Raw genomic sequence first — 21,828 nt, forward strand, 5'->3', positions numbered from 1 at the left:
TCCAAAGTTTCCAGACAGTTAACAAGTTTGCCTAGTAATGATGTAATGAGGAAGGAGTAAAAATAAGTCCCAAACATTTAGTCTAAAAATGAGTTGAAACTAGCCTATGGCCATTAACACTAAAATATCTTCTTGTACATTTTTTACGTTGTTGTCATATCACTAAGCAGCAGATTTATGGCTCCACTGTGCATTTCCATACCTTAAAATACTTAAGAATTTCTTTTAAATGCAAATTTAATTTTGGTTGTTGGTAACATTCAGTTTTGAGAAAACATCATCCTAGTAATAATATTCCTAGAATGAGTTTCCTGAACACATACTCCCAGTCTAGACTATAAATTTTTTTGCTTGGAGAAAAGTGATACGCATAAATCCATTTTAGCATTCCTACTAAATGCCAAAGAACACACTACCTAAAAACACAGCTCAAGATCACAGAAAAAAAGTCTTGTATGATTAAACCGTATTACAACATCATGCATGCTTAAGCTAGGGCTGCTCACCAACAGGTGATTTTTCAGTTAAATATACACTTTTATTGAAAATATAGGTCTACAAAGTTTTTCCCTTTTACAGGTACACATGCACTTGAATTCTTGTATAAATGAAAAACAAATTATCTAAGTAACTGACATTTATGGAATGATACATAAGATTTTAATCCTCAAAAATGCACAAGTTGTGGTAAATAGTTTAAAGTGAATTTTAAGTCCTTTTTGCACCCTAAGCTATGCTATGAATACTAACCTATTGCAATACATTATTTTAGCTGTCTTTCAACACATATCTGCTGAAAGACAAAGCCAAAGTGTTGAGAGGGAAAAGAGAAAAAATTATTATGAAAACTGATACTAAATAATTTCTTAATTTTAAATAAAGAAATCCACTTCACTCATACACTATAAGATACAAGACAGATGTAGTTGAAAGATGCCACCCAGAACGTTCTCTGTCATCTGATGAAAAAGATCTAAAATAAAATTAACATGCTGCCCTTGTACAAAGTCAGGCCTGATGCCACATGGTGCGACTCAGTCTGTTCAGACAACCTAGTAATAGAAAACAATCTGAAAAATCTAACTAAAAATCTAATCTGCATGAAGACTGTTTCAAACAATGAGACTATTATCAAAAAACATCAAAAAAGAGTTTGAACACTGCTGCTACATTACCTAAAATGAAATATGTCAGCAATTTTGGGGGGTGGAGGTGGCGGGGGAGAGAGGGGGTGTGCACCCAGGACACAAAGCAAAAGAAGTGTCCACATAATACATCTTTCTTGCACTATTTGTTCATCATAACTAAAAAAAATCCTCACTCTAAACTTAGTGTTGAGCTACAAATCAATATGACCTTGGAAAAAAAAACATCAGCACAGAATTCTGCTTGTGCTTTACCTTATATTCACAAGTACACAAAACATAATATTTAGCTTTCTGAAGATGCCTTTATTTCCTGACAAATTGTACTGAACTAATAATTTTATTCCACGTTTAATGTAATTCTTTAGCCAGGTGGTCTTTCTGTTCTTGTGTTAGAAAATAAGGCTGGGAGAAATTAATTTGAGTTCAGTTTGTCCATATTAACACTGGAACTGACACTCAAGGGATCACGGTGCAGAGGCCCACCCCAGGCTGAGTAAATAGACAGGGGGTCCCATTGCCTTCGTTCCTTCTCAATTCTTGGCATTACAAATACTGTCTCAGTGCTGACTTCACAGCATGCTGGACTCAACAGAAGGCAGAAGGACGATATTCAGAAGGAAGACAGTAAGGAAAGCAGAAGAGATGAATTTGAAATACTAGAAATGAGCCTAAATTTCATTCTTCCAGCTGGCAAAATGCATTGCATAAGATCTCTACCAAACCCCCAATTGTTCTACAAATCATGACCCTACAGAGATTACAAAATCTGTTCAGAAAGCAGAAGAAAACCCAACCTTTGCAGCCAGAACACATCAGTATATCCTCCTTTGGCCTTGGAGATCTGAATGGGATGTATTAACAGCTAATAAGGCTATCACAATTTGCCAGCATCTAGCTTAAAGATCCTCCTATTTCCAGGTAAGAGTGTGTCCTTGTTCCATAGAAAATAAATTCCCTTTGCCTAGCTTTTCCAAACGTTCATTCCAGGGCCTTCTTCCTCTCAAAATACTTAGTCTACAGCTATGCTTTTCCCCTCTTCCGCCTTTCTTTCAATTTTTCTGATTTCACACTTAACATTGCAATGTTTGCAATAGTACAAGTATTCAGAACTATGTAAAATAAACATTCAAGGAAGTTTGAAAGTCTGGTTTCTTCTAGTTCTCTGAAACTACTTTAACTTTATTAAAATAACATCAACTATTCTTTTCAGTCTCATGTTGAATTGTTTTTAATTCTGTACCTTCCTTCAAGCATAGGCCAAAGCACATTTACTAAAGATAGAGGTACTTTTATTTCATTAAGGATTATTCTTATCCTCTTGAATTAAGCTGCAAAAGTGTTTCCCCCCTCTGAAGCACAGAATTAGCAAAAATTAAGAAGAAATTAATTCTCTTTATCTTCTTTCTTTCAAAAGCCCCTGATGGAATAAGTAATTTAAAAAACAATGTCTCCCTGGCAAAAAATTATTCTACTCTACAAAACTGGTGGAAAATTCTGATTCAAGTGTGTATTCTTTGTGGAACCACACCACAAAAACTAGCAGGACAGTCACAACTCTTCCCACAACTGGAAAAAATCATACTCTGCCACGACTACCACCGAACCCAGAACCTGGAGACTGTTTTCAGAGCTTAAATTTCAGGATATATGTATCAATGAGCTACTAAATATTTAGCACTGCCTTTCACGTTTTCATTCCAGGAGATTTCTGCATTCTTTCAAGGAACAGTACATGTTCTGTCTTTAGCAAGTTCTTTTCAAATATTGTATGGCTTTTTAATCCCTAGCCTAGGTGATCGAACATAATAGTCTCATTTTATTATTTTTACCCTCCAAAAAACACCCTACACTTTCTCCTCTGTGGACTCCAGTAACACTTCTATTTATATCTCTACAATGCTAGCAAAGCTTTATCCTCACGCTGTGAAAACTCTGGAAATTCTCCTACTTATTTCATAGTTTAAAGAAAAGATTTCAGGTGCAAATGAAGAAGTCTCCAGATCTACAAGTAGAATCTGTCTGATTAATCCTTTGCTTGGTCTCTCCCCTTTTCCATCTTTGCTATCCAGCAGTATATTTCACTAAACCTCAGAAAAGAATTAGCTGCCAAAACAGTAAAATCTGTAGGGCATCATAAATTGCTGAGAACAAGAATGGCGGGGAGGACCTGTTAAGTATGATTCATTCAACATTATTCCTTACCCCAGAACTATTAAGAACTACCACTACAATGATACGCTATAATCGTATAGTTTTTCACTAAGATCAAGGCATATTTTCTCAACTTCAATTATTTACTAAGACAAATATATGAACCTAGCCATAAAGAAATTAAAATGAAATTACTTTAAAATAAAATCCAATCACTCATCCTAGAAATTAAACTTTGTAGTGAAATTAAACATTAGTTTTTACAAAAATACCCGATAGAGTTTATTTCCTTGCTTACTCTAATACAATTGCTCTTATAAAGCTATGTATCTTGACATCTTCTATCAGCATCAAATACAAGGTAAGGCATAAATATCACAGTTGTGCTCCATATATATTTGTGGTTAGTATCAGACCCCTAAACTTACAGAACAACATAAAATACAATCATTAATAATAAAAAATCCTTACCACTTTGTACCCCGTATCTGTTTTGCATGCTTTTCTCCCTGAAAACATTAGGATTCCTTGCCAGGATAGCCTGCAGCAAGACTGGTATATCTCCCTCTGGATCATCACTGCCAAGGTTATCTTTCAATTCTCTGGAATTGTGGAAGTAAGCAAATAGAGGCAAATGCATTTTCAAATTATAAAAAAACATAAGTAAAAAAAAACACCACACAAACAAAACAAACAAAACCCACAACCAAAAAAAAAACCCCACCCCCTCCAACCAAAACAAAAGACGACAATTTACTGTTAAATTATAGGAAAAAAAACCAAGTCTGCAAAGCACTGTTCCCTGCCTCTATGTTTTTTTTTCCCCTCTCTTGTTTAAGGAATGGAAGAAGAGGTATTCCTACTATCCTTCAAAATTATTTTCTGTTAATAAGCACTTATATATACGTGGCTGTCAGTTTCAGACTATTATAAAAGTTTCTTATGCCCACTTTTGTATCATGATCATCTCCATAAAAAAACGCTTTGGCATAACATTAAATATTATTGTAGGAGTGAAAATAAGATATGTGTGAGTGTATAACATTCAGGTTGCAGCCCAACACTTTGAGAATCTTTTCTTTTAAAAAGGAAAATTGGCATATCTTTCACATCACAGGATTCCCTTTGAACCATCAAAAATGTAATGGATTTTCTATAAATGCATCCTTGCTTTCACTTATTGTTTGCTTTGAGAACTTTTAAAAGCTACTTCCATTTGATCAAAACAATTGATTGAAACATGTAGGAAAAAGACAGGGCTATCAACATAAGACAATTCAAAGGACATGAGGGAAAAATAAAAAAAAAAATTAACAAAAAGGGAATATGTTAGCATACTTGCTGGTTCAATTCTTAAAATATTTAAGTTCAATATCTAATCAGAACTGACACAGGTCTTACATGGGCGTCTCAAAAAAGTATCTTTTTGTATAATACTGGGTATATAATTTGTCTATGTGCATTATTAACCAAAGTGGAACACAAATGACTATTGCACAATCAATATCACAAAGTTTGCACTCCTAACTAGCAAGAACGAAACAAGCAGCAGATCTATAAAAAAAAAAAAAAAAAATAAAATCGATCACTTCTGCCAAGGGCTGTTGGACAAGTACTAATGTTCTGATTGACTGAAACAATTGACTCATACAGATGTAATCTGCTAAATTAGCCTAACAAAAAAAACCTGCATGTTCCAATTTTCAGATTCTCACAAACACCCTTCTCAATTCAGTTCATTTTAATTTCAAGGAATAAGGATGGTGATCCGATATAGTTGAAGTCCAAAATACATACATGTGATCTGTTGACACCTGATTGAGACTATGGACAAGCTGTGAAACAAGATTTTCATCCCTGCAGGCCAGAAGGCAGTTCACCTCTTCAGCTATCCGTCCATTGAAAAGCAAGCTTTTTGTTGTTGTAGCAGGTAAAGGTGATGGAAGAGGCAGCTGGTTCAAAACTGTTATCAGAAAACAGGAGTTCAGAATCATTTCATGAAACATGAGCATACAAAGATGGACACCTTATTACTCCCTCATGTGATTAAGAAAGAAAACCTGAAAACTACATTTGAAATACAGGGAAGACTTCTGGATTTCTTTTAATCATGAACACACACACACACACACACACACGCACAAAGGCTGGACTCTGTTTTAAACAAAGTAATGCAGTCAAGTCCATAAGTTATATTACTATATTATTGTGAATATTTAACTGTGCTAAGGCAAGTATTATGAATAAAAATATACTTTTAAACATTCCAGAATATTAAGTTATTTAATGTTATGGCAGTTTTCTCTTGGAGCTGAAAGCATGGATAAAAGGGAAGGAAGGAAATGCAAAATCATTGTAGCTGCATGCAGTACTATAAGCGCATTGATCATATACTTTAAGTTTTCTACTCTGACGTTTATATTTAATTAGTGTTCCTACTTTGTATGGTCAGGGTAGATTTAAAAAAAAAAAAAAACACAACACTAAAAACCACAATCAAAAAAAACCTACCACCAAATCTAAACAACCCAACAACCAATTTAAGCCACTAATTAAATTCTCAGTTTATTCTTCTGTTGTATTCATTTTTATGTAAGTAATCTTCTCAAGAAAAGGCTAGTATTGTTGGTTGGAATGATCACTAAAATGTCAATTCAGTCAATATACCAAATCTTGGTAAAAAGGAAGTGGACCAAATAAGAAGCCTTGACTAGATGATTTAGCAGGGCTACAGAGACAATAGTAAACTAGAAGAGGCCAAAAAGCCTACTACATAGGAAAGTCACTTTCCTTTTTTTTGATAGGAAAGTCCATGAAAACAAGCTGACTCTGACTTCAAGTTCCCAGGCTTTTCTGAAATAGCTTCAGAAAAAAATAACTATAAAATATTATTCTTTTGGCTCTTTTATATTTTGAAATTCTTAAAAAAAAAAAAACAAAACCAAACCAAAAAAACAAAAAAAAACCCAACAAACAACCAACCACAAACGTGGGGGGGCAGAATATTTTTTTTTCCCCCAATGTATATCATTACTGTATTTAGAAATAAACTGCAATTCAAAAAAAATGTATAATATATTAAAATAGCTAGCTTTTATTACTTGCATTAGATTACCTTGAATGTACCTTCAAACTTGGAAAAATTAGCAAGATCAGCAAAACATATTGAAACAGTATAAATTCAGCTAGTTAACTGAGCCTACTCTACTGCCTCTAGTCATCATGTCCTCCATGTTTTTAGGGCAACAGGACTTGTCCATTCCAGTACCTTCTTTTCACATAGAGAGAAATAAGGTGAAGCAGTGACGAGCCTTTCACTTTTACCTACTCTTGAGTTTCTAAACATCAGATAAATACGATGGATAAAGGAGCACCTAACACAAGGGCTAATCCCACCAAAGGTTGTTCAGTGTTTCAAGAAACTCTTGCACCAGGAGTCTGACCAGTGACTTCTACCAGTTACATATTTTGACTTCTTCAGAACCTTACCTGCAAATACTTAGTGCTGGAAAACTGCCCATAGCCCAGAAACTTATGATTTGCATCCTGATGGCCCATTATTAGATACACATAACGATATATATACACACATATAAATACATAAGCAGCATCTTCCAATTTGATATTTCAGAATATCAGAAAGACATCAAGAAGTGGGTTTTTTCACCTCATATATATCTGCTTTTTTTACTGTAGACAATTAAATTCAATTGCTAGGTATATACTTTCAGTATCTCCTGGAAAGTCTCCAAATTTCAACAGTATAATAATAAAAACAAGAGCTCAGAAGCAGCACTGGAATCACTGAGTCCTATTATCCTCAGACAGACAACAGAGTTATAAACTTTTGCTTACACTTTATAAACAAGATGCATCTTTGTCACGACTTGTCGTATTGAAATGGTTGTTCTAGGACCTCATTACAGTAATCATAAATATTGTCTTACTTTCCACTAGAAATTTATGTTTGGTCAGATTATAACTATTTGGTTTGGCACCAGTATCAGCTTTTAATGGAAATAGTTCTTTTCCTTTCCTCACATTTTGTCTTCCTGACGTATTTAAAGACAGCACACACACCTCATCTGCTTCTTTTGTAGGCAGAACAGCCAAGAAAGAAGCCTCATAAGTTCAGCTGATTGTTTCCATTCTAGCATCCATTCTTTGTACCAGTTAATTAGAGCAATTTTTTTGTACTTTGTGAAAAACTAAGGAACTAGGTTTCAAGTATATTCAGCATATTCCACAACTCTCTCTAGCTGAAGATCAGTCTAATCTTCTCTCTGTCTCTCTTCAGTGAAGATGATGAGATGTATGTTTTAGAGAAGTATTTTATCATTTATGTGTTTTTCTTTATTTGGGGGGTACCCAGATATGTTACTGAATGATATTCCAAACAAACAATTAATTCCTATATTTTATGTTTTGGGTTTACTTAAGGGTGGGATTTTTTTTTTTAATCTACATTTGATTTCATGTTTAAATTAGCATTTTTTGTTTGAATATTTTTTTTTTAAATTCAAGCAATGACAAAATTAACATTTTTAATACCAAATCTGATTTTGAACAGTTTTACTTTTAAGAACTTTAAAAATAAAACTATTTTTAGTATTTTGAAAATGCATGTATTTACTGAAGAGGTAGAAGAGAACATAGCAAAGACAAAAAAACAAGAAGAGTACTTACGGTCTGTAAGACTAGCAATCCCTGCAAGAGTAGTGATGGGAACATGAGGCATATCCCCATTCATCCTGAAGTTCTGGGATGGTAGCGCCTACACAGATATTTTAGTTCAGGTGCCAGCTATCATTACTTCCCATCTCCCAAGCACTAAAAAAAACAACAACAAAAAAAAACAAAACGAAACAAAACACACACAAAAAAAGAAAAAACAAAACACAAACCCAAATTAAAATTCTTGGTTTACTTAAAAGAATTTTAAATTCAATAACATAAACCAAACGCAGACCATAACCTCAGCTGCATACTAAGTAAATTTTGTCAACAGTGGGTAGAACAATGTAGAATTTAAATAATCAAATGGAATATCAAATGGAATTAAGCAATCAAAAGGCAAGCTTTTGGTCTCAGAAGCAGAGCCCTTCACCAAAAAAGATGCAAGATAAGGCAATCAAAAGAAAATTTGCTCAGGTTATACAATACCAACTCAAAAATTAGTAACAAAACTTCTGTTGGTTCATATTGCAGTGGTCAACACAATCCAGTTTAAGTAATTAGTTGCTACATTCACTTCCCAGTTTTGGAAAAGGAGATATTTTCATATAAGAAGCTATCAAAAACAAAAGGAATAATTTACAGATGCAAAAGTCAAGTAGTAAATAAAGTGACAAATACAAAATCTTAGTATATTTTAAAAGTAGTAGCTATTTCAACATTAATCTGAAAATGTCTCTTCAACGTTAAATATTCTCTGATCAAAGTACTAACAGGAACTGTTTCACCCACTCCACAGAAAGAAAAGGTTTAGTCACCACTGAACTAGCTCGCTTATTTCCTGTAAAACAGCATAGTTTATATTCAACTACTGAAAAGGAATTTGTTCATCCAGTTTTCACTAACTATAAAGATCCCAATTGTAAGGAAGTCCACTATATTAAAACAAACCAATCAACCAACTGCACACACCAACCTCCTCCCCCAAAAAAGATCATCGCAATGATTTCAACTGCAGTTCCAAAACAGCAATTTACAAAGATCACACATTACAATCCACTATTATTATACTAACAAAATGACAAAAATTGAGCATGATATTTTCTGAAGACAAACAAAATAAAGGAAAGGAACTTGATATATATACACATTTACCTATTATAGATGGGCTCCTGTGTTAACAGCTTGTGAAATAGTAAAAAGACTTCTGTCAGCATTTATGTTGTCTACTGAAGATCCTGAAATCGTGATTTGCTTACACTTACTTTACAAGCCAACATTTTCGCAAATTACATATACAATACATATAAATCAAAAGATCACTGTTATTTCCTTAGTAATTTTCCTTAGTAATTTTTATCTCATTCTTTCTTATGCCACACCAATGACAATATTATAGGACACCCCTGCCATTACATATGTACAGATTCCAAGCAAGACAAGGAAACTGAATGTTGTGTCTTTTTCTTACTCAAAGTTTTCCTGAACTACTGAAGTTAACTTTTCAAAGTTTCCCTATCTACACACAATTGAATTCTTCATTCTTCGCAGGGGTAGGGGGTGACAGGGTGATGGGGTGACACAACCAACACAGAGAAAAAAAAAAACACCCAACGCTGAGGTTAAACAGAACTGACAAGAAGTTGACTTCCTCTGCTGCATCTGCCACAGGCTCATTCCCACCACTAAATTACATTTGTTTATTAAAATTATAGTACATTACAGGTGCAGAAATCTAGTTAAGAAAGCTGCTGCTGATAGATGTGCTGTGTGGGTTGCTGTGTTTGGCTTTTTTTAATCCAGGAGAAAACAGCCTTCAGACACGCAGAGCAGTCTCAAATACTACTCGATACTGGAGTTTCTTTACCCAAAATGAATACCAATATACACACAATTTCAGTGGTTTCTTAGTTCCATAAACAAGCAATTCTTAAAGAAAAAAAATTTAAAAAGGAGGAAAAAAAAAAGGATCTAACTTTTCCCACAATGAGTCTGCAACAGCAAACCCACAAGAGCTAACACCTCTTTTAGAATTTAAGTTTTCATTGAAAGATAAGTACTTAAAGAACACCTTTCACGCATAAGTTGTATATACAAGGAAAAGGTCATAGTCTGATGATCTCTCCTCTCCTGACGGAAACTGCATCAAAACTGACTAAGGCCATGTCACTAGTCAGTATTATTGGAAATCTGTATGCAACCCCGAAACAAGGGGGAAGGGGGGTGGGGGGTGTGTGTGTGAATCAGTTCACTTTCCCTTCCTGATTGCCTAGGAAAGCTGTAAACATCAGCAGCAGTCACTACAAATGCAAGTTCTTTCCTGGTATTACTGCCACAATAATTAAATTACACAGATATTCAATGGGAAAAAAATCCTCCAAAACTAGATGCTTAAATTAGAAACCTTCTCCACAGATACATAATTAGAGATGCAAACTGGCAAGATCCAGAGCTGAGAGTTGAACAGAGAGCTAGGATGGTCAGGGGAAGAGTAAGCTTTCTAAGAGGAGAGTAGAAGGGGTTGGTTTGTTTAGCTAACAAAACAAGGGTCAAGAGGGGATGTGGTTGCTCTCTCTAAGGCAGTCAAAGAAGGTTACAAAGGAAGAATACTACAGGGCAATGCTAACACAACAATAAGTGGGGGCCATGAATGCAAGCAAGAAGAAAATCAGAACAGAGCTTCTTGACATCAGAGCTGCCACTTTCTGGAACAGCCTTCCATTAGGAGTAGTAGCATAGATAAGCAACACCATTACTTTAAAGATGGATCATACAGATGTTACAGAAGGGGCAGGATGTGGTTGCCTGCACCACCTGGGAACTAAGCACTGTGATTCAAGAAGTCTGTCTCTTAAAACACTACAAAGGTTTTGTAAGTATGATGATGTGGGTAAACAGATGAGAGTAAACAAAAGAGAGACTAATGGGATTAAGTGATGGGATTAGTTTATACAACAAACACAATATGAAGAAAACACATAATAATATCTGGGTCCAAACGTTACATCTGTTGTGTTGAGAGCAAAACTGCATCTGCAAAACTGGCAAACAAGGTGGGATTCAATTCCAGAACTAGAGACTGAGGTCCAGTGAAACTAGAACTCAAATTTGACGTCGCTGAGAACATCACTAAACCCACTCATTTAGGGAAAAAAAAAAGTGACAGCTCAAGACATGTTCTTTCATACAAAATATCAGAACAGCATGCAACAATTAATGGCTTGACTGACTGTTTTTTCACTCCCCAGCTGTAACAAGAGTTTAAAGTAACACGTTGTAGCAGCTCACAATTAGTCAAGAAGAATCAACATTTATCAGTATTTAGAAAATTTTACATTATCAGCTGTGTATAATAGCTATTACCAGTAGTATAGCATTTCTACCCCTAGATTGAAAAAAATTGAAACTGTTAGTTAAATATTAACTGAATTAAAGAAATCAAAGAACTACTGCATTGGAAAGCTTTTAAACAAAGCATCGGAGTGTAGCAGTTCAGAGAAGTAGAAACCTAATTTACATATACGTAAAGTAGGTCTTGCATATTCAGCATATACATATTTATACTCTTGCTGCTTTATAAGAAACAATGAATATTGTAAAAGACATTCCAGGGAGGAAGAAACTACAAGCATACAAAGGAAGTGATACAAAGAATCCCTTAGTGAAAGGAAAAAAGTGATAGGGTAGCATATATTGAGAATAATATATGAAAAACTAGCATCATAATACACAATAAAAAAGTGAAGCCAAGCCAAGAGAGCAAGGAAAGTAATATTAAAAAAAAATATGCTATGGATAATAACTACACATTTAAAGTGCTATTTCTGTATGTTATGTTCTTCCCTTTTTTTTTTTAATCAATTATGTATATTCTCCTTTACCGCAAATTAACATTCCAAAGAAAATTCCTATCAAAACGTTAAATTTAAAATGTTGTGGGTTGTTTTGTGGGGGGGATTTGTTAGGGGTTTTTTTTGTTTGTTTTATTTTGTTTGCTGGTTTTTTGAAGTAGAAAGTAAATATGTGGTTGGTAAAACAGTCCATAACATGGATGTAGAAAATACTGACTGCCTTCAGCAGTGCAAGGTTTGGGCCGTGTCATGCGGATCTTCTCAACACCTCATCTCTCTCTATATACTGTATTTCTCACCATAGTACTGGGTTAACAGCAGAGTAGAAACTAACAAGAAAAAGAAAATCTCTTTAGAGAGAATGGACAGGCATGGGTAAAATTAAGGAAGGAAGAGAGGATGAAAGTTGTGAACAATTTAGGTAAAGAATTAGTGATCGCTCAGTGAAAAGACAGACTACAACCAGGGAAGAAAAACAAGCAAACAAACAAAAAAACCCAACAACAACAACAAAAAAAAAACAAACAAAAAAAAAAAAAAGAAAAAACAAAATCCCACACCACACATGCCAACACACAACCAAAACCACCCCACACCAAACAAACAAACAAAAAAAACCAAACAAAAAAAATCCACAAAAAAGCCAAGAAAAAAAGAAACAAACTTCAATATTTTTTTTTTTTTTCCAGATATTGCAGCATCTGACTACCAATGAAATGACCAGAGGACTCTGACTACTAGTTACCATATGAAGATTCAAGCTCTGCATTTATAAAACATTCCTCTTGGTTGAAATACATTCTTATTTCCTCAACAAAAATACCAGTTCTTCCATGGCTTAGCTATGTACATGCATGAGAATGGTGGAAAACAAAATAAAGCGAAAAAACTGTTTATCTGCAGTAATGCACAGACTCAGTAGTAATGCAAAGATATGTAACACGCCTCAGGATTCAGAAATTTAGTATGTATGTTGAAGTGCTTCATTCCCCATACTCCAGGGTATTCTTTAACTTATTATATCTTTAGATTTAAAGAATAACTTATATACGACTAACCCAATATATTTCTGAGAAGATGATCAGAGATAAAATTAGGTGGATTACAATTTTAAAGAAGGGCTAGGGTATTAAGTCTCTATAGTTTTCTTTTTTAAAAGCATTCTATTAAATAGAATACTTTCAATACAGTTATGTTTTATTTAGTTTAGATTATGAAATCTTTAGTTAGAATGAAAATACTTTTTAAAGCGGTTTTCATTTCTTATATGTTGAGTAGCATTGTATCAATGTAACCACAGCACCATGATCAAAGTTGATTTCTGCAGCTGCACAAAGTAAACCAGTACAACTCATTTATTAGCTACTTTATAATTTAGATGAGCAGTGGACTTCTCTTTTAAAACAGCAAACACGCTATTATAAATCTAAGAAGCCTTGCCTCATAGCCAGTTTTAAGCTTCCACATTTTGCAATAAACTACTTTTCTTGTTGGACACTACATGAAGCTCTGCTAATTATCAGTCCATAAACTGTCCTAAAAATATATATAAAATAAAATAGAAGTCACTTAAAGAATAAGGGAGAGAGGCAGAAAGAGAATGAATTAATATCCTCTAGTTCTCATTCAAATATTCAAATAAGATCCCGTGACTGAGTATATCATACAGATTTACCCACAAGAGGGCAGATTTCTGGTTTCCATACCAAAGCTACAGTTTGATACAATGACAGGACTTCCGTTACAAGTTTCCAGAACGAAATGCTTCTAAAAATACTTTAAAAAATACTAAGGAAGGAGATATGGTTGCCAAAACATAGTGTGACACTTAAGTTACATGGAAAAAAGAAGTATACGCATGCCATGGTTTTGGCTGGATTGGCCAAGCAGAACAACAGATGGCCCTTCCCTCCCTCTCTCCTCAGAGAGGAGAGGAAGAGATAAGGAGATTTACAAGTTTAGAAAAAGAACTAATCTACTTTAATGAAAATAATAATAAGTAAGAAAAGAGTAAATAATAATAGAATAATAAAAATTAAAGAAAAAAGTCTACAATATATACAAAACCATATCCAGCTCCCAGGATGACGATCACGTCACCAGCAGACACAGGGAAAGTCCCAGGAGCGCAAAGCCAGATAAAATTCAGTATACTAGTGAAATCCATGTTTGGTTCATAAAGTGAATCTTTATGATTCTAGCTCTTTATGAGCCAGCAGAATCTGATTGATACTGACAAAGCAAGTGAAAAATTAAAAAGTTTGAAATAAAAATTATTTAGTACAATTTTTAAATCAGTATTAGCATAATGTGTTTTCCTAAAACTATTCCAATAGTAGCTGCTCAAATCACTACAAACTACAACTACTGCAAGAAAAGAAATCTTAGTGAAAAGCATTGTACTGGGCCAAGTATAAGTTGCTTCTGAATATAAAGCAACCTTTAGAAAAAAAATTTAGAGCAACCAGCTTTTTCCTCTGTGACTACTGCCACATTCCTTTGGTCTCTGCTACTCGATAACAACACTGATGATTCTGCTGCCCATGTGCCAGTAGTGGCAGTGACACCACGGTAAACGGTAAGAGAAACCCCAGTAAAGGTGACAGAAGCATACATAGCATGAGAGGTCTGTGGATTCAAGGAAAGATGACCCGTAATGTAGAGGCACATGCACAGTTTCTACCAGGGTAAACTAACACAAAGCATAATTGTGCTCTGCACCTATAAAATCTCCTCCTGGGGAGGAGAGGAATTGACACAATCAGACCATCACAAAAAAAAAAAAAAAAAAAAAAAAAAACACACAAACAAACAAAAACCAAACCCACACAAAAAAAACCCACACACACAACCCAAAACCAACCCCACACCCAAAAAGCAACCACAAACACAAAACATAAAACAAACACACACCACACCACCACCCCCCCCAAAAAACCCACCCAAAACACAGACTAAGCCATGTGCAGAGAGCAGATACCTATGGGTAGTATGCAGCTTCCGTGATCTACACTACTGATCTACAGTCTAGCGGGAAATGTTTGCCTTTCTTGCTACCTTGCAATTGCAAAGGGTGAAAATTCATTAGAACACAGTTTCCTGAAAGGAAGGAATAGGTTCCCAACAGCATTAGTATATTTTTCTGTTAAAGCCATTTCCTTCTCATAAGCATAGGAAGCTTTTCCTTTTTATTCATTTTATTGTATATAAAAAATAAAAAGCACTTATAAACAGTGTTCTCCACTTAAAAATAACATCTCAAATATTTAATTCAGGTGCACTAAGAACTCTTTAAAATGAGCCCATATCAAATCCTTCATGCACACATAAGATATTTAAGCATCAAGTAAAAGCCTATTCATTAGGGCAACACAACCTGTCCCAAAAATTTGCAGAAAACCAAATTATATTTGCAAAGTGTTGTGATCATCAACAAGTGTAGATTATTTCAGCCAAAGAGGAAAATGCAAATCTCATAATTCTTGATTTTCAAAGAAAATGACCAATGCATCGATGGAGCTATGCAAATAACCAAGAATATTGTTCCACAGGAAAGTGTATTTCCTGCTATTTCATTAGAGAAGTAATGCAAAACAGAATCTGTTTAAAGAGTCTTACTGTTAGGCAGCTCAGTTGTCTTCTTAAAACATGGGGATTAAATTTAAGTGAATGGAACAGAAATCTTGCACCTGGTTCCAAAATAAGATACTACTGGCTCCTTCTCATTAGAAAAGTGACACAAGATACCTACTGATGAGGTAGCAAAACCTAAACCAAAGAACTCGTATGTTTCAAAAAGTTATACACATTATTTTTTCAGGCACAATAACATTAATAGCTATTAGACATGAAATACCTTGGTAGCGTAGTTATGTTCATCAGTTCTATAAAATAAAGCAGCTAAAACTTCTGTCAGGGAGAATCCAGTTATTCAGTGAAATTATTACTGCTCCTTTTACATCTTTTTAAACAATAAATATCCTCTTTATAAGTCTCTCCACGTCAAAGATTCTGACACTACTGAATTCTTTTTGTTCTGCAGAAGCAAACACAGAATTAAACTGTAAAAACCTAACTTTGCTTGGAAGCAGTCATGATATTGAGCATAGCTGAGAAATTCAAACATAAAGGGAAAACCCCAAGCTACTTCAGTAGTTCATAGATTTATTTCCCATCTGCACTACATATTCAACATGCAACTTCTATTGCAACAAAGAAAGTACATCTGCAATTGTGCTCTTTTTGGTGAGCACAGCCCTTTTGCTTGCTCAGGCACACAAGCAGCAGCTGATAATAGATACAGTTCATTTTATTGAAAGAAAATAGCCAAGAAATGTATAGAAGAGTAAGAGCAAGTAAAAGGTAGGTCAGCTCTGTCAAATGGAGAGCACAGATCCACATGGATCACAAAATCCATGATTTTGTGACTACAAAAGTATTAGTGTCAGGAGTCCCTGACTCTAAAAAAAAATAATTCCATAAAGTAAAATCATCTTCCAGGTAGTCATTCCTACTAACATTATAAGTAACAAGATTATCAACAAGTATGTAAAACAATATCACTAGTCAACCAAGATATTCCTTTTTCCCAACTGCACACACAGTCTGGTGACTAAAGGCTTTTCTTCATATGAACATTATTATAGTCAGCTAAACTTTTGGAGCACAATGAACTCAAAGACATAGCGTAGGAAACAAATGGAGACTACAGCTGGGAAAGCACACATATTCAAAGTTATTAATAAGACCTGAAGCATACAGCACACAATATCTAGAGGTACTGTGCTGGAATTACTGTTAATCAACTAATTTCAAATGATGACCAGCTCACCATGAGCAACTGGGACTAGATTGTAACAATCAGGTATCTCTCAATAGCTAGGAAAATTATTATATTGGGGTATGGCCTTTGTAGGTCTGGGGAAGTATTCATACAGTTACCTAGGAAAGTGTCCTATGTCATCCTGAACTGCTGCTGCTATTGCTGGTTCTCCTATGTCTGCAGCACAAACACAATAAAAGTTTCTTAAGCTCACAAACAATGCTGAAAATAGGGATGCAGTTCCAAGAAAAACATTTCTCTAAAGCAGCGTCTGTTTCACCTTACTGATCATATTCCATATCCTACTCTTGATAAGCTGCAGATATCACAAATCTAAACCAAAGCTACCTGGTAATTGCAGGAATTGGTTTGCAAAGCTGCTCACAGGCTGTGATCACTTCAGTCAAGCTTAAACTTCCCAATTTTCAAGTTTTCCAAAATTACCAATGTCATAGCATAAACAAATGTTCCATCAATAACAATCAGGTGGAATCTCAAAATTATGATGACCATGCACAAAAAGGCTTGGGGATTTTTAATGTTTGACCTGTCCATGTTAAACACTCTCAGCTCACCTCCACCAGGTACTGCAGGAATAATTCTATAAGGCATCAAGCCCAGCAGCAATACAAAGGAATATGGAATAGCTGTTAACAGTGAAAGCATTCTTGTAGAAGTAATAATTTGGAGCAAAACAACAGCTAAATATTTGTGCAGAAAGGACTACCACAAAACCAGTTAGTGGAAAGCAAGTACAATGAAGAAAATATCCTTATGCATAGAAATTCCCAAAAACGCTAATCTGATTTTTTTTCTTTAACAGATTTAACCACTTCAAACCATGTGGAAATTTTCTTCAAATTAAAGAGAGTTCATTCAACACAACTTAATTTTACAGTAAAATAAAACTAACTGAATTCAAGTTACTAATTCTGAACGAGAATATCAACTCAAATGTTTAATGTAGCTCAACTAAACCACTTTAATTTCTCCTGTTAATTTACATTAAAAGCCTTAAGTGCCTTTATGTAGACAAGGACTGAGTAATCCCTTTATTTCTAATTACTTGGACAAAAATCAGTCACACATCTTGAAATAGTTCAGCTGAACACAAATAATATGTCTGCGATCTATCTTCAATTTTGGTTTTCCAAGAAATAGGGAAAATTCAAAATATCACATTGGAAGTTTCTATCATAACTTCTGGTATAACTTATCAATCAGAATAAAAGTGGGTAGAACAAATAAAAGAAAACAGAAGATTCGTTATGACATTTCAAGACTGATCCATTGCCAATCTATAAGGAGAACAATGTCAAAACCAAGGCATATCACTGGAGACCAAGTAAAAACACTGCAGGTCACATAAAGATATTAGACTGTGGGCGATCAATACCGGATTTTATTTTCACTGAAAGAGTAAATAAAGCAAGACCATAATCCATGACAAAAAGCTGAGAAACTTTCCCACTGAGAAACTGTGCTAAAAGTTTTCACTTTATCTGCAGACTATTTTGAAAAACACAGAACACAGCACTTCTATAATGCCTACCTCCTCCTTTCACGGCAATTCCAGAAGACACAAGGCTAGAGGAGACAAGGAAGGCCAAAGAGATTACAGAACAGTCTACAAAACTTACTGTGATTACCAACCAAACAAGTTATCCTTCACCGCCCTTTTTCCCATCCAAGATTATTTTTTTTTAATTTCATGTCTTTTTATTCTAGTCTGGTTTTGTTCTGCTCCTTTAGGTCTATGTTTTGCCAGCTATCTTTCACAACTCCCAATTATGAGGCTGAATCACAGAGTCAGAAAGCAGCAGCTCAGTTCCTTAGACAGGTATGCATGCATACATGCATGTACATGTATAGAGACTGGGGAAGAAGATGGAAGAATGAGTTTAAATACACACAATCAGTAACTACAACTGGGATTCCTATCCTCTTACGGAAGAGTGCTTCTGCTGACTCAGTGGACAGCACAAAGACAAATGAGTAAAAAGGAAGACAGTTACACTTCCCAAAACTTTTACAAACACAGCTTTTAGGTGACTGAAGGCACAACACACAATCTTACTTTTTCCTGACCTGCCTTTCTCCTGCTCAACTACTTATCATTTTCCTCATGTCCATGATTTATGTATTAATCCCATAAAACTACCTGACTTGCTCTATAACAAAATTAATACAAAGACAATTCAGCCATTTAGACAACATATTTTATGAAACTGAGGAAGAAAGTATTTCCCAAAATCTGAGGCTCCCTATTCCACAGATAAAAGCGTAAACAAACCACTGAGCAACATTATATTAACAAAATTAATATTTTCAAAAATTGCAGAATACTTTTTGACTCCTCCTCTGAAAGTAGGCATTTTCTCCATTTTAGTTTTAAAGAAAAATAGTGAGATTTTTAGATTACAAAGGCCCCAAGGAAAGCTGCATCGAACATTTTTAAGCTTGACAGTGACAAAGCAAAAACTTGCCCTGAAGTTCACCACACTAACCTCTTTAGACTGAGTAAGTTACAATTAACACATAACAACATGCCAAGAGTACATACAGCTATAAAAGTCATCACAAAGTAAAAGAGCAACAGTAATCCAGAAATTGTACTAAATTCTACAAAGAATTAAACGTACACTTAAGTTTACCCATTTCTCAAAGCTATTCCATGTTGTAGTTTTTACTTTTGGCTTTTATTCCTATTCCTATATTAGTTTCTGCCTTCCATCAAAGTTACTTGCTTGAAGAGAGTTGACATACACAGAATAGTTGTATTTCAAAAAAAAAAAAAAAAAAAAAATCCCTTTACTGTAAGAAAGAACAATAACAAAAACAAACAAAAAACAACACAAACCACTAGAGGCTTTTAAAATTCATCTTGCAAAAAGAAATGGATAACTCAACATCTCCAACTGGAATGGTCTTTTTAAATAAAATTAGAAGTATCCATAATGACAGAGATATTTCTTCCTATGTGGCCAGTGGAAGAAACAAAGTCATCAATATTCTATTCACAGATTCACGGAACTGGAAAAGATTCAGCTTCCAGCTTTAAGTGCCAGTACTCAATATGAGCCATGGGCTTCCTATTCTTGCTTTGACAAATATACAGACCTTTGGTTAAATAAGCTCTCTGCAACCAGATTGTCGTGGTTTTGGCCGGACTGGCCAATCAGAACAACAGATGGCCCTTCCCTCCCTCTCTCCTCAGAGAAGAGAGGAAGAGATAAGGAGATTTACGAGTTTAGAAAAAAGAACTAAACTACTTTAATGAAAATAATAATAAATAAGAAAAGAGTAAATAATAATAGAATAATAAAAATTAAAGGAAAAAAAGTATACAATATATACAAAACCGTACCCAGCTCCCAGGATGACGATCGCGTCACCAGCAGACACAGGGAAAGGCCCAGACTGGAGTCAGCAACGGACAGGAGCTGAATTCTGGAACTAGAGTCAGGAATGCTCGGATCGGGATCAAAGGCAGACGAACAGACAGGGTCCTCCTCAGACGTCAGCCATCGAAGAAAAAATGAGCCAGAGCCCCCTTGCCCCTTTGATCCCTCAGCTTTTATACTGAGCATGATGCATATGGGATGGAATAGCCTGTTGGTCAGTTTTGGGTCACCTGTCCCGTCTGCTCCTCCCTGCGGGTGGGACCCCTCTATGCTTCTCCGCTTCCGACCCTCTAACGGGGCAAATAGCGAAGTGAGCTGACCTTGGTTGTTATAGCAATAAGTCTAAGCAAGAGCCTCTGTGCATACCATTCCTTGGTATAATCAGGTCTTATCACTCTGAGAGTGAACAGTTTCTGAACAATATGCTGTTAATTTCAGAGTTTAGTCAGTTAGAAGAGGCCCAGCTAAAAAGTAAAATTACAAATCAGAAAATTGGTTCTGTCTTACCTCAAACCAGGACACAGATGAAGTAGATGAACTGGAAACACTGGATCCAATGATCCAACTTTTCTACTTCCCCAATTAGACTGTAGCTATAGTTTAGAACAACTACTACAGTTATTCAATCGGGATGAAAAACAGGTATGTTAACTCCCAAAGAATACATCTCCAACCAGCAAAGCCATGCCCTTTCTAACTGGAGAAAAAGAGAGTAGTAAAATAGTTGTGTACTATACTAAGTTGTCAGTCTGCATTACAACAGTTTAAATATAAAACTTCTATTTCATTAAACTTTCATTTAATATACCTGCAGAGTTTTACTGATGATAAACTACCCTGAATAGTACGACAAAGTTGAGCCTTAAACTTAAACATAACATGACATTACCATTACAAGATGTTATCAATCACTATCTAATCAAAGCTAACTACTTCATCTGCTATATCTGTTGTACTTTCCTCCTGTTTTTCTTCTTTTGGAGAATATGCAGTACAGTTTGCAAACATGAAATTATAATAAAAAGGGTAAAGTCTTAACTACAATGCCTGCAACTCTGTTATGAATGGTAAGAGAAATTAAGATCTCCAATAAGACCGAACCATTTCCAATAAGGTGCACTGCTGGATAAAGATGAAAATCTACCTGTTCCTAATATTTCTCCTCTTCTGGTAAACCTTCTCTAAGATCATAAAATACAATGCCTTTGAACTACTGAAGTAACCATTATTAACATTCAGCATACAAATTCCCAAGCCTTGAAGGAACAAAATGTTTAGGCCAATTACTCAGTTCTTCCAAAGTACCTTTTACTGCATGTGATATACCTGAAACTTCTTTGCTGGCTTCAAAGCAATGGTCACAGCTTTTGCAACCATTTTAGAAATTTATATGGCTGCTTGTAATGATCATCTGACTTCCTTTTACTGACTCCCCTCAACTCAATTCAGTCTTCCAGCAGGACTATGTGAGTGTGTACCTTCTCCCAAGGGAAATTAATGTTATCTGTCACGCAAAACTTGACAGTACATCATCCAAAGCTTGAATGATGATGAAAAATGTATCCTAGGTTTAAAAAAATAAAACAAACAACAAACAATAAAAAAAACCCCACATACACAAAAACAACTTCTTAAGATATTGGTTCTTAGAAATGCCTTTACTAGACCTCAGTTCCTCTTGGAAGAAAGTCCTTTAGAATTACTCCTCATCACAGATTTTGATGGAAAAAAGGACTGGGACTTGCTATAGCTCTTGAGCTGATTTCAAGTTCTTAGTT

General features: G+C 35.0%; 1 protein-coding gene across 3 annotated transcripts in view; it reads right to left on the reverse strand.

Annotated features, from left to right (window-relative positions):
- Positions 1-21,828, reverse strand: part of LOC141735693 (nipped-B-like protein) — a 174,954-nt gene that overhangs the window by 115,160 nt on the left and 37,966 nt on the right. For all 3 annotated transcript variants that reach the window (XM_074568784.1, XM_074568782.1, XM_074568783.1), the window contains exons 2-4: positions 7,986-8,129; positions 5,097-5,262; positions 3,771-3,901 (exon numbers count right to left, since the gene is read on the reverse strand). In XM_074568784.1, coding sequence (XP_074424885.1) covers positions 3,771-3,901; positions 5,097-5,262; positions 7,986-8,049 — 361 coding nt within the window. In that variant the 5' untranslated portion in view covers positions 8,050-8,129. The remainder of the gene's footprint in view (positions 1-3,770; positions 3,902-5,096; positions 5,263-7,985; positions 8,130-21,828) is intronic.

This window comes from Larus michahellis, chromosome W (genome assembly GCF_964199755.1).
Source record: "Larus michahellis chromosome W, bLarMic1.1, whole genome shotgun sequence".
In the NCBI taxonomy this organism is placed as follows: Eukaryota; Metazoa; Chordata; class Aves; order Charadriiformes; family Laridae; genus Larus; species Larus michahellis.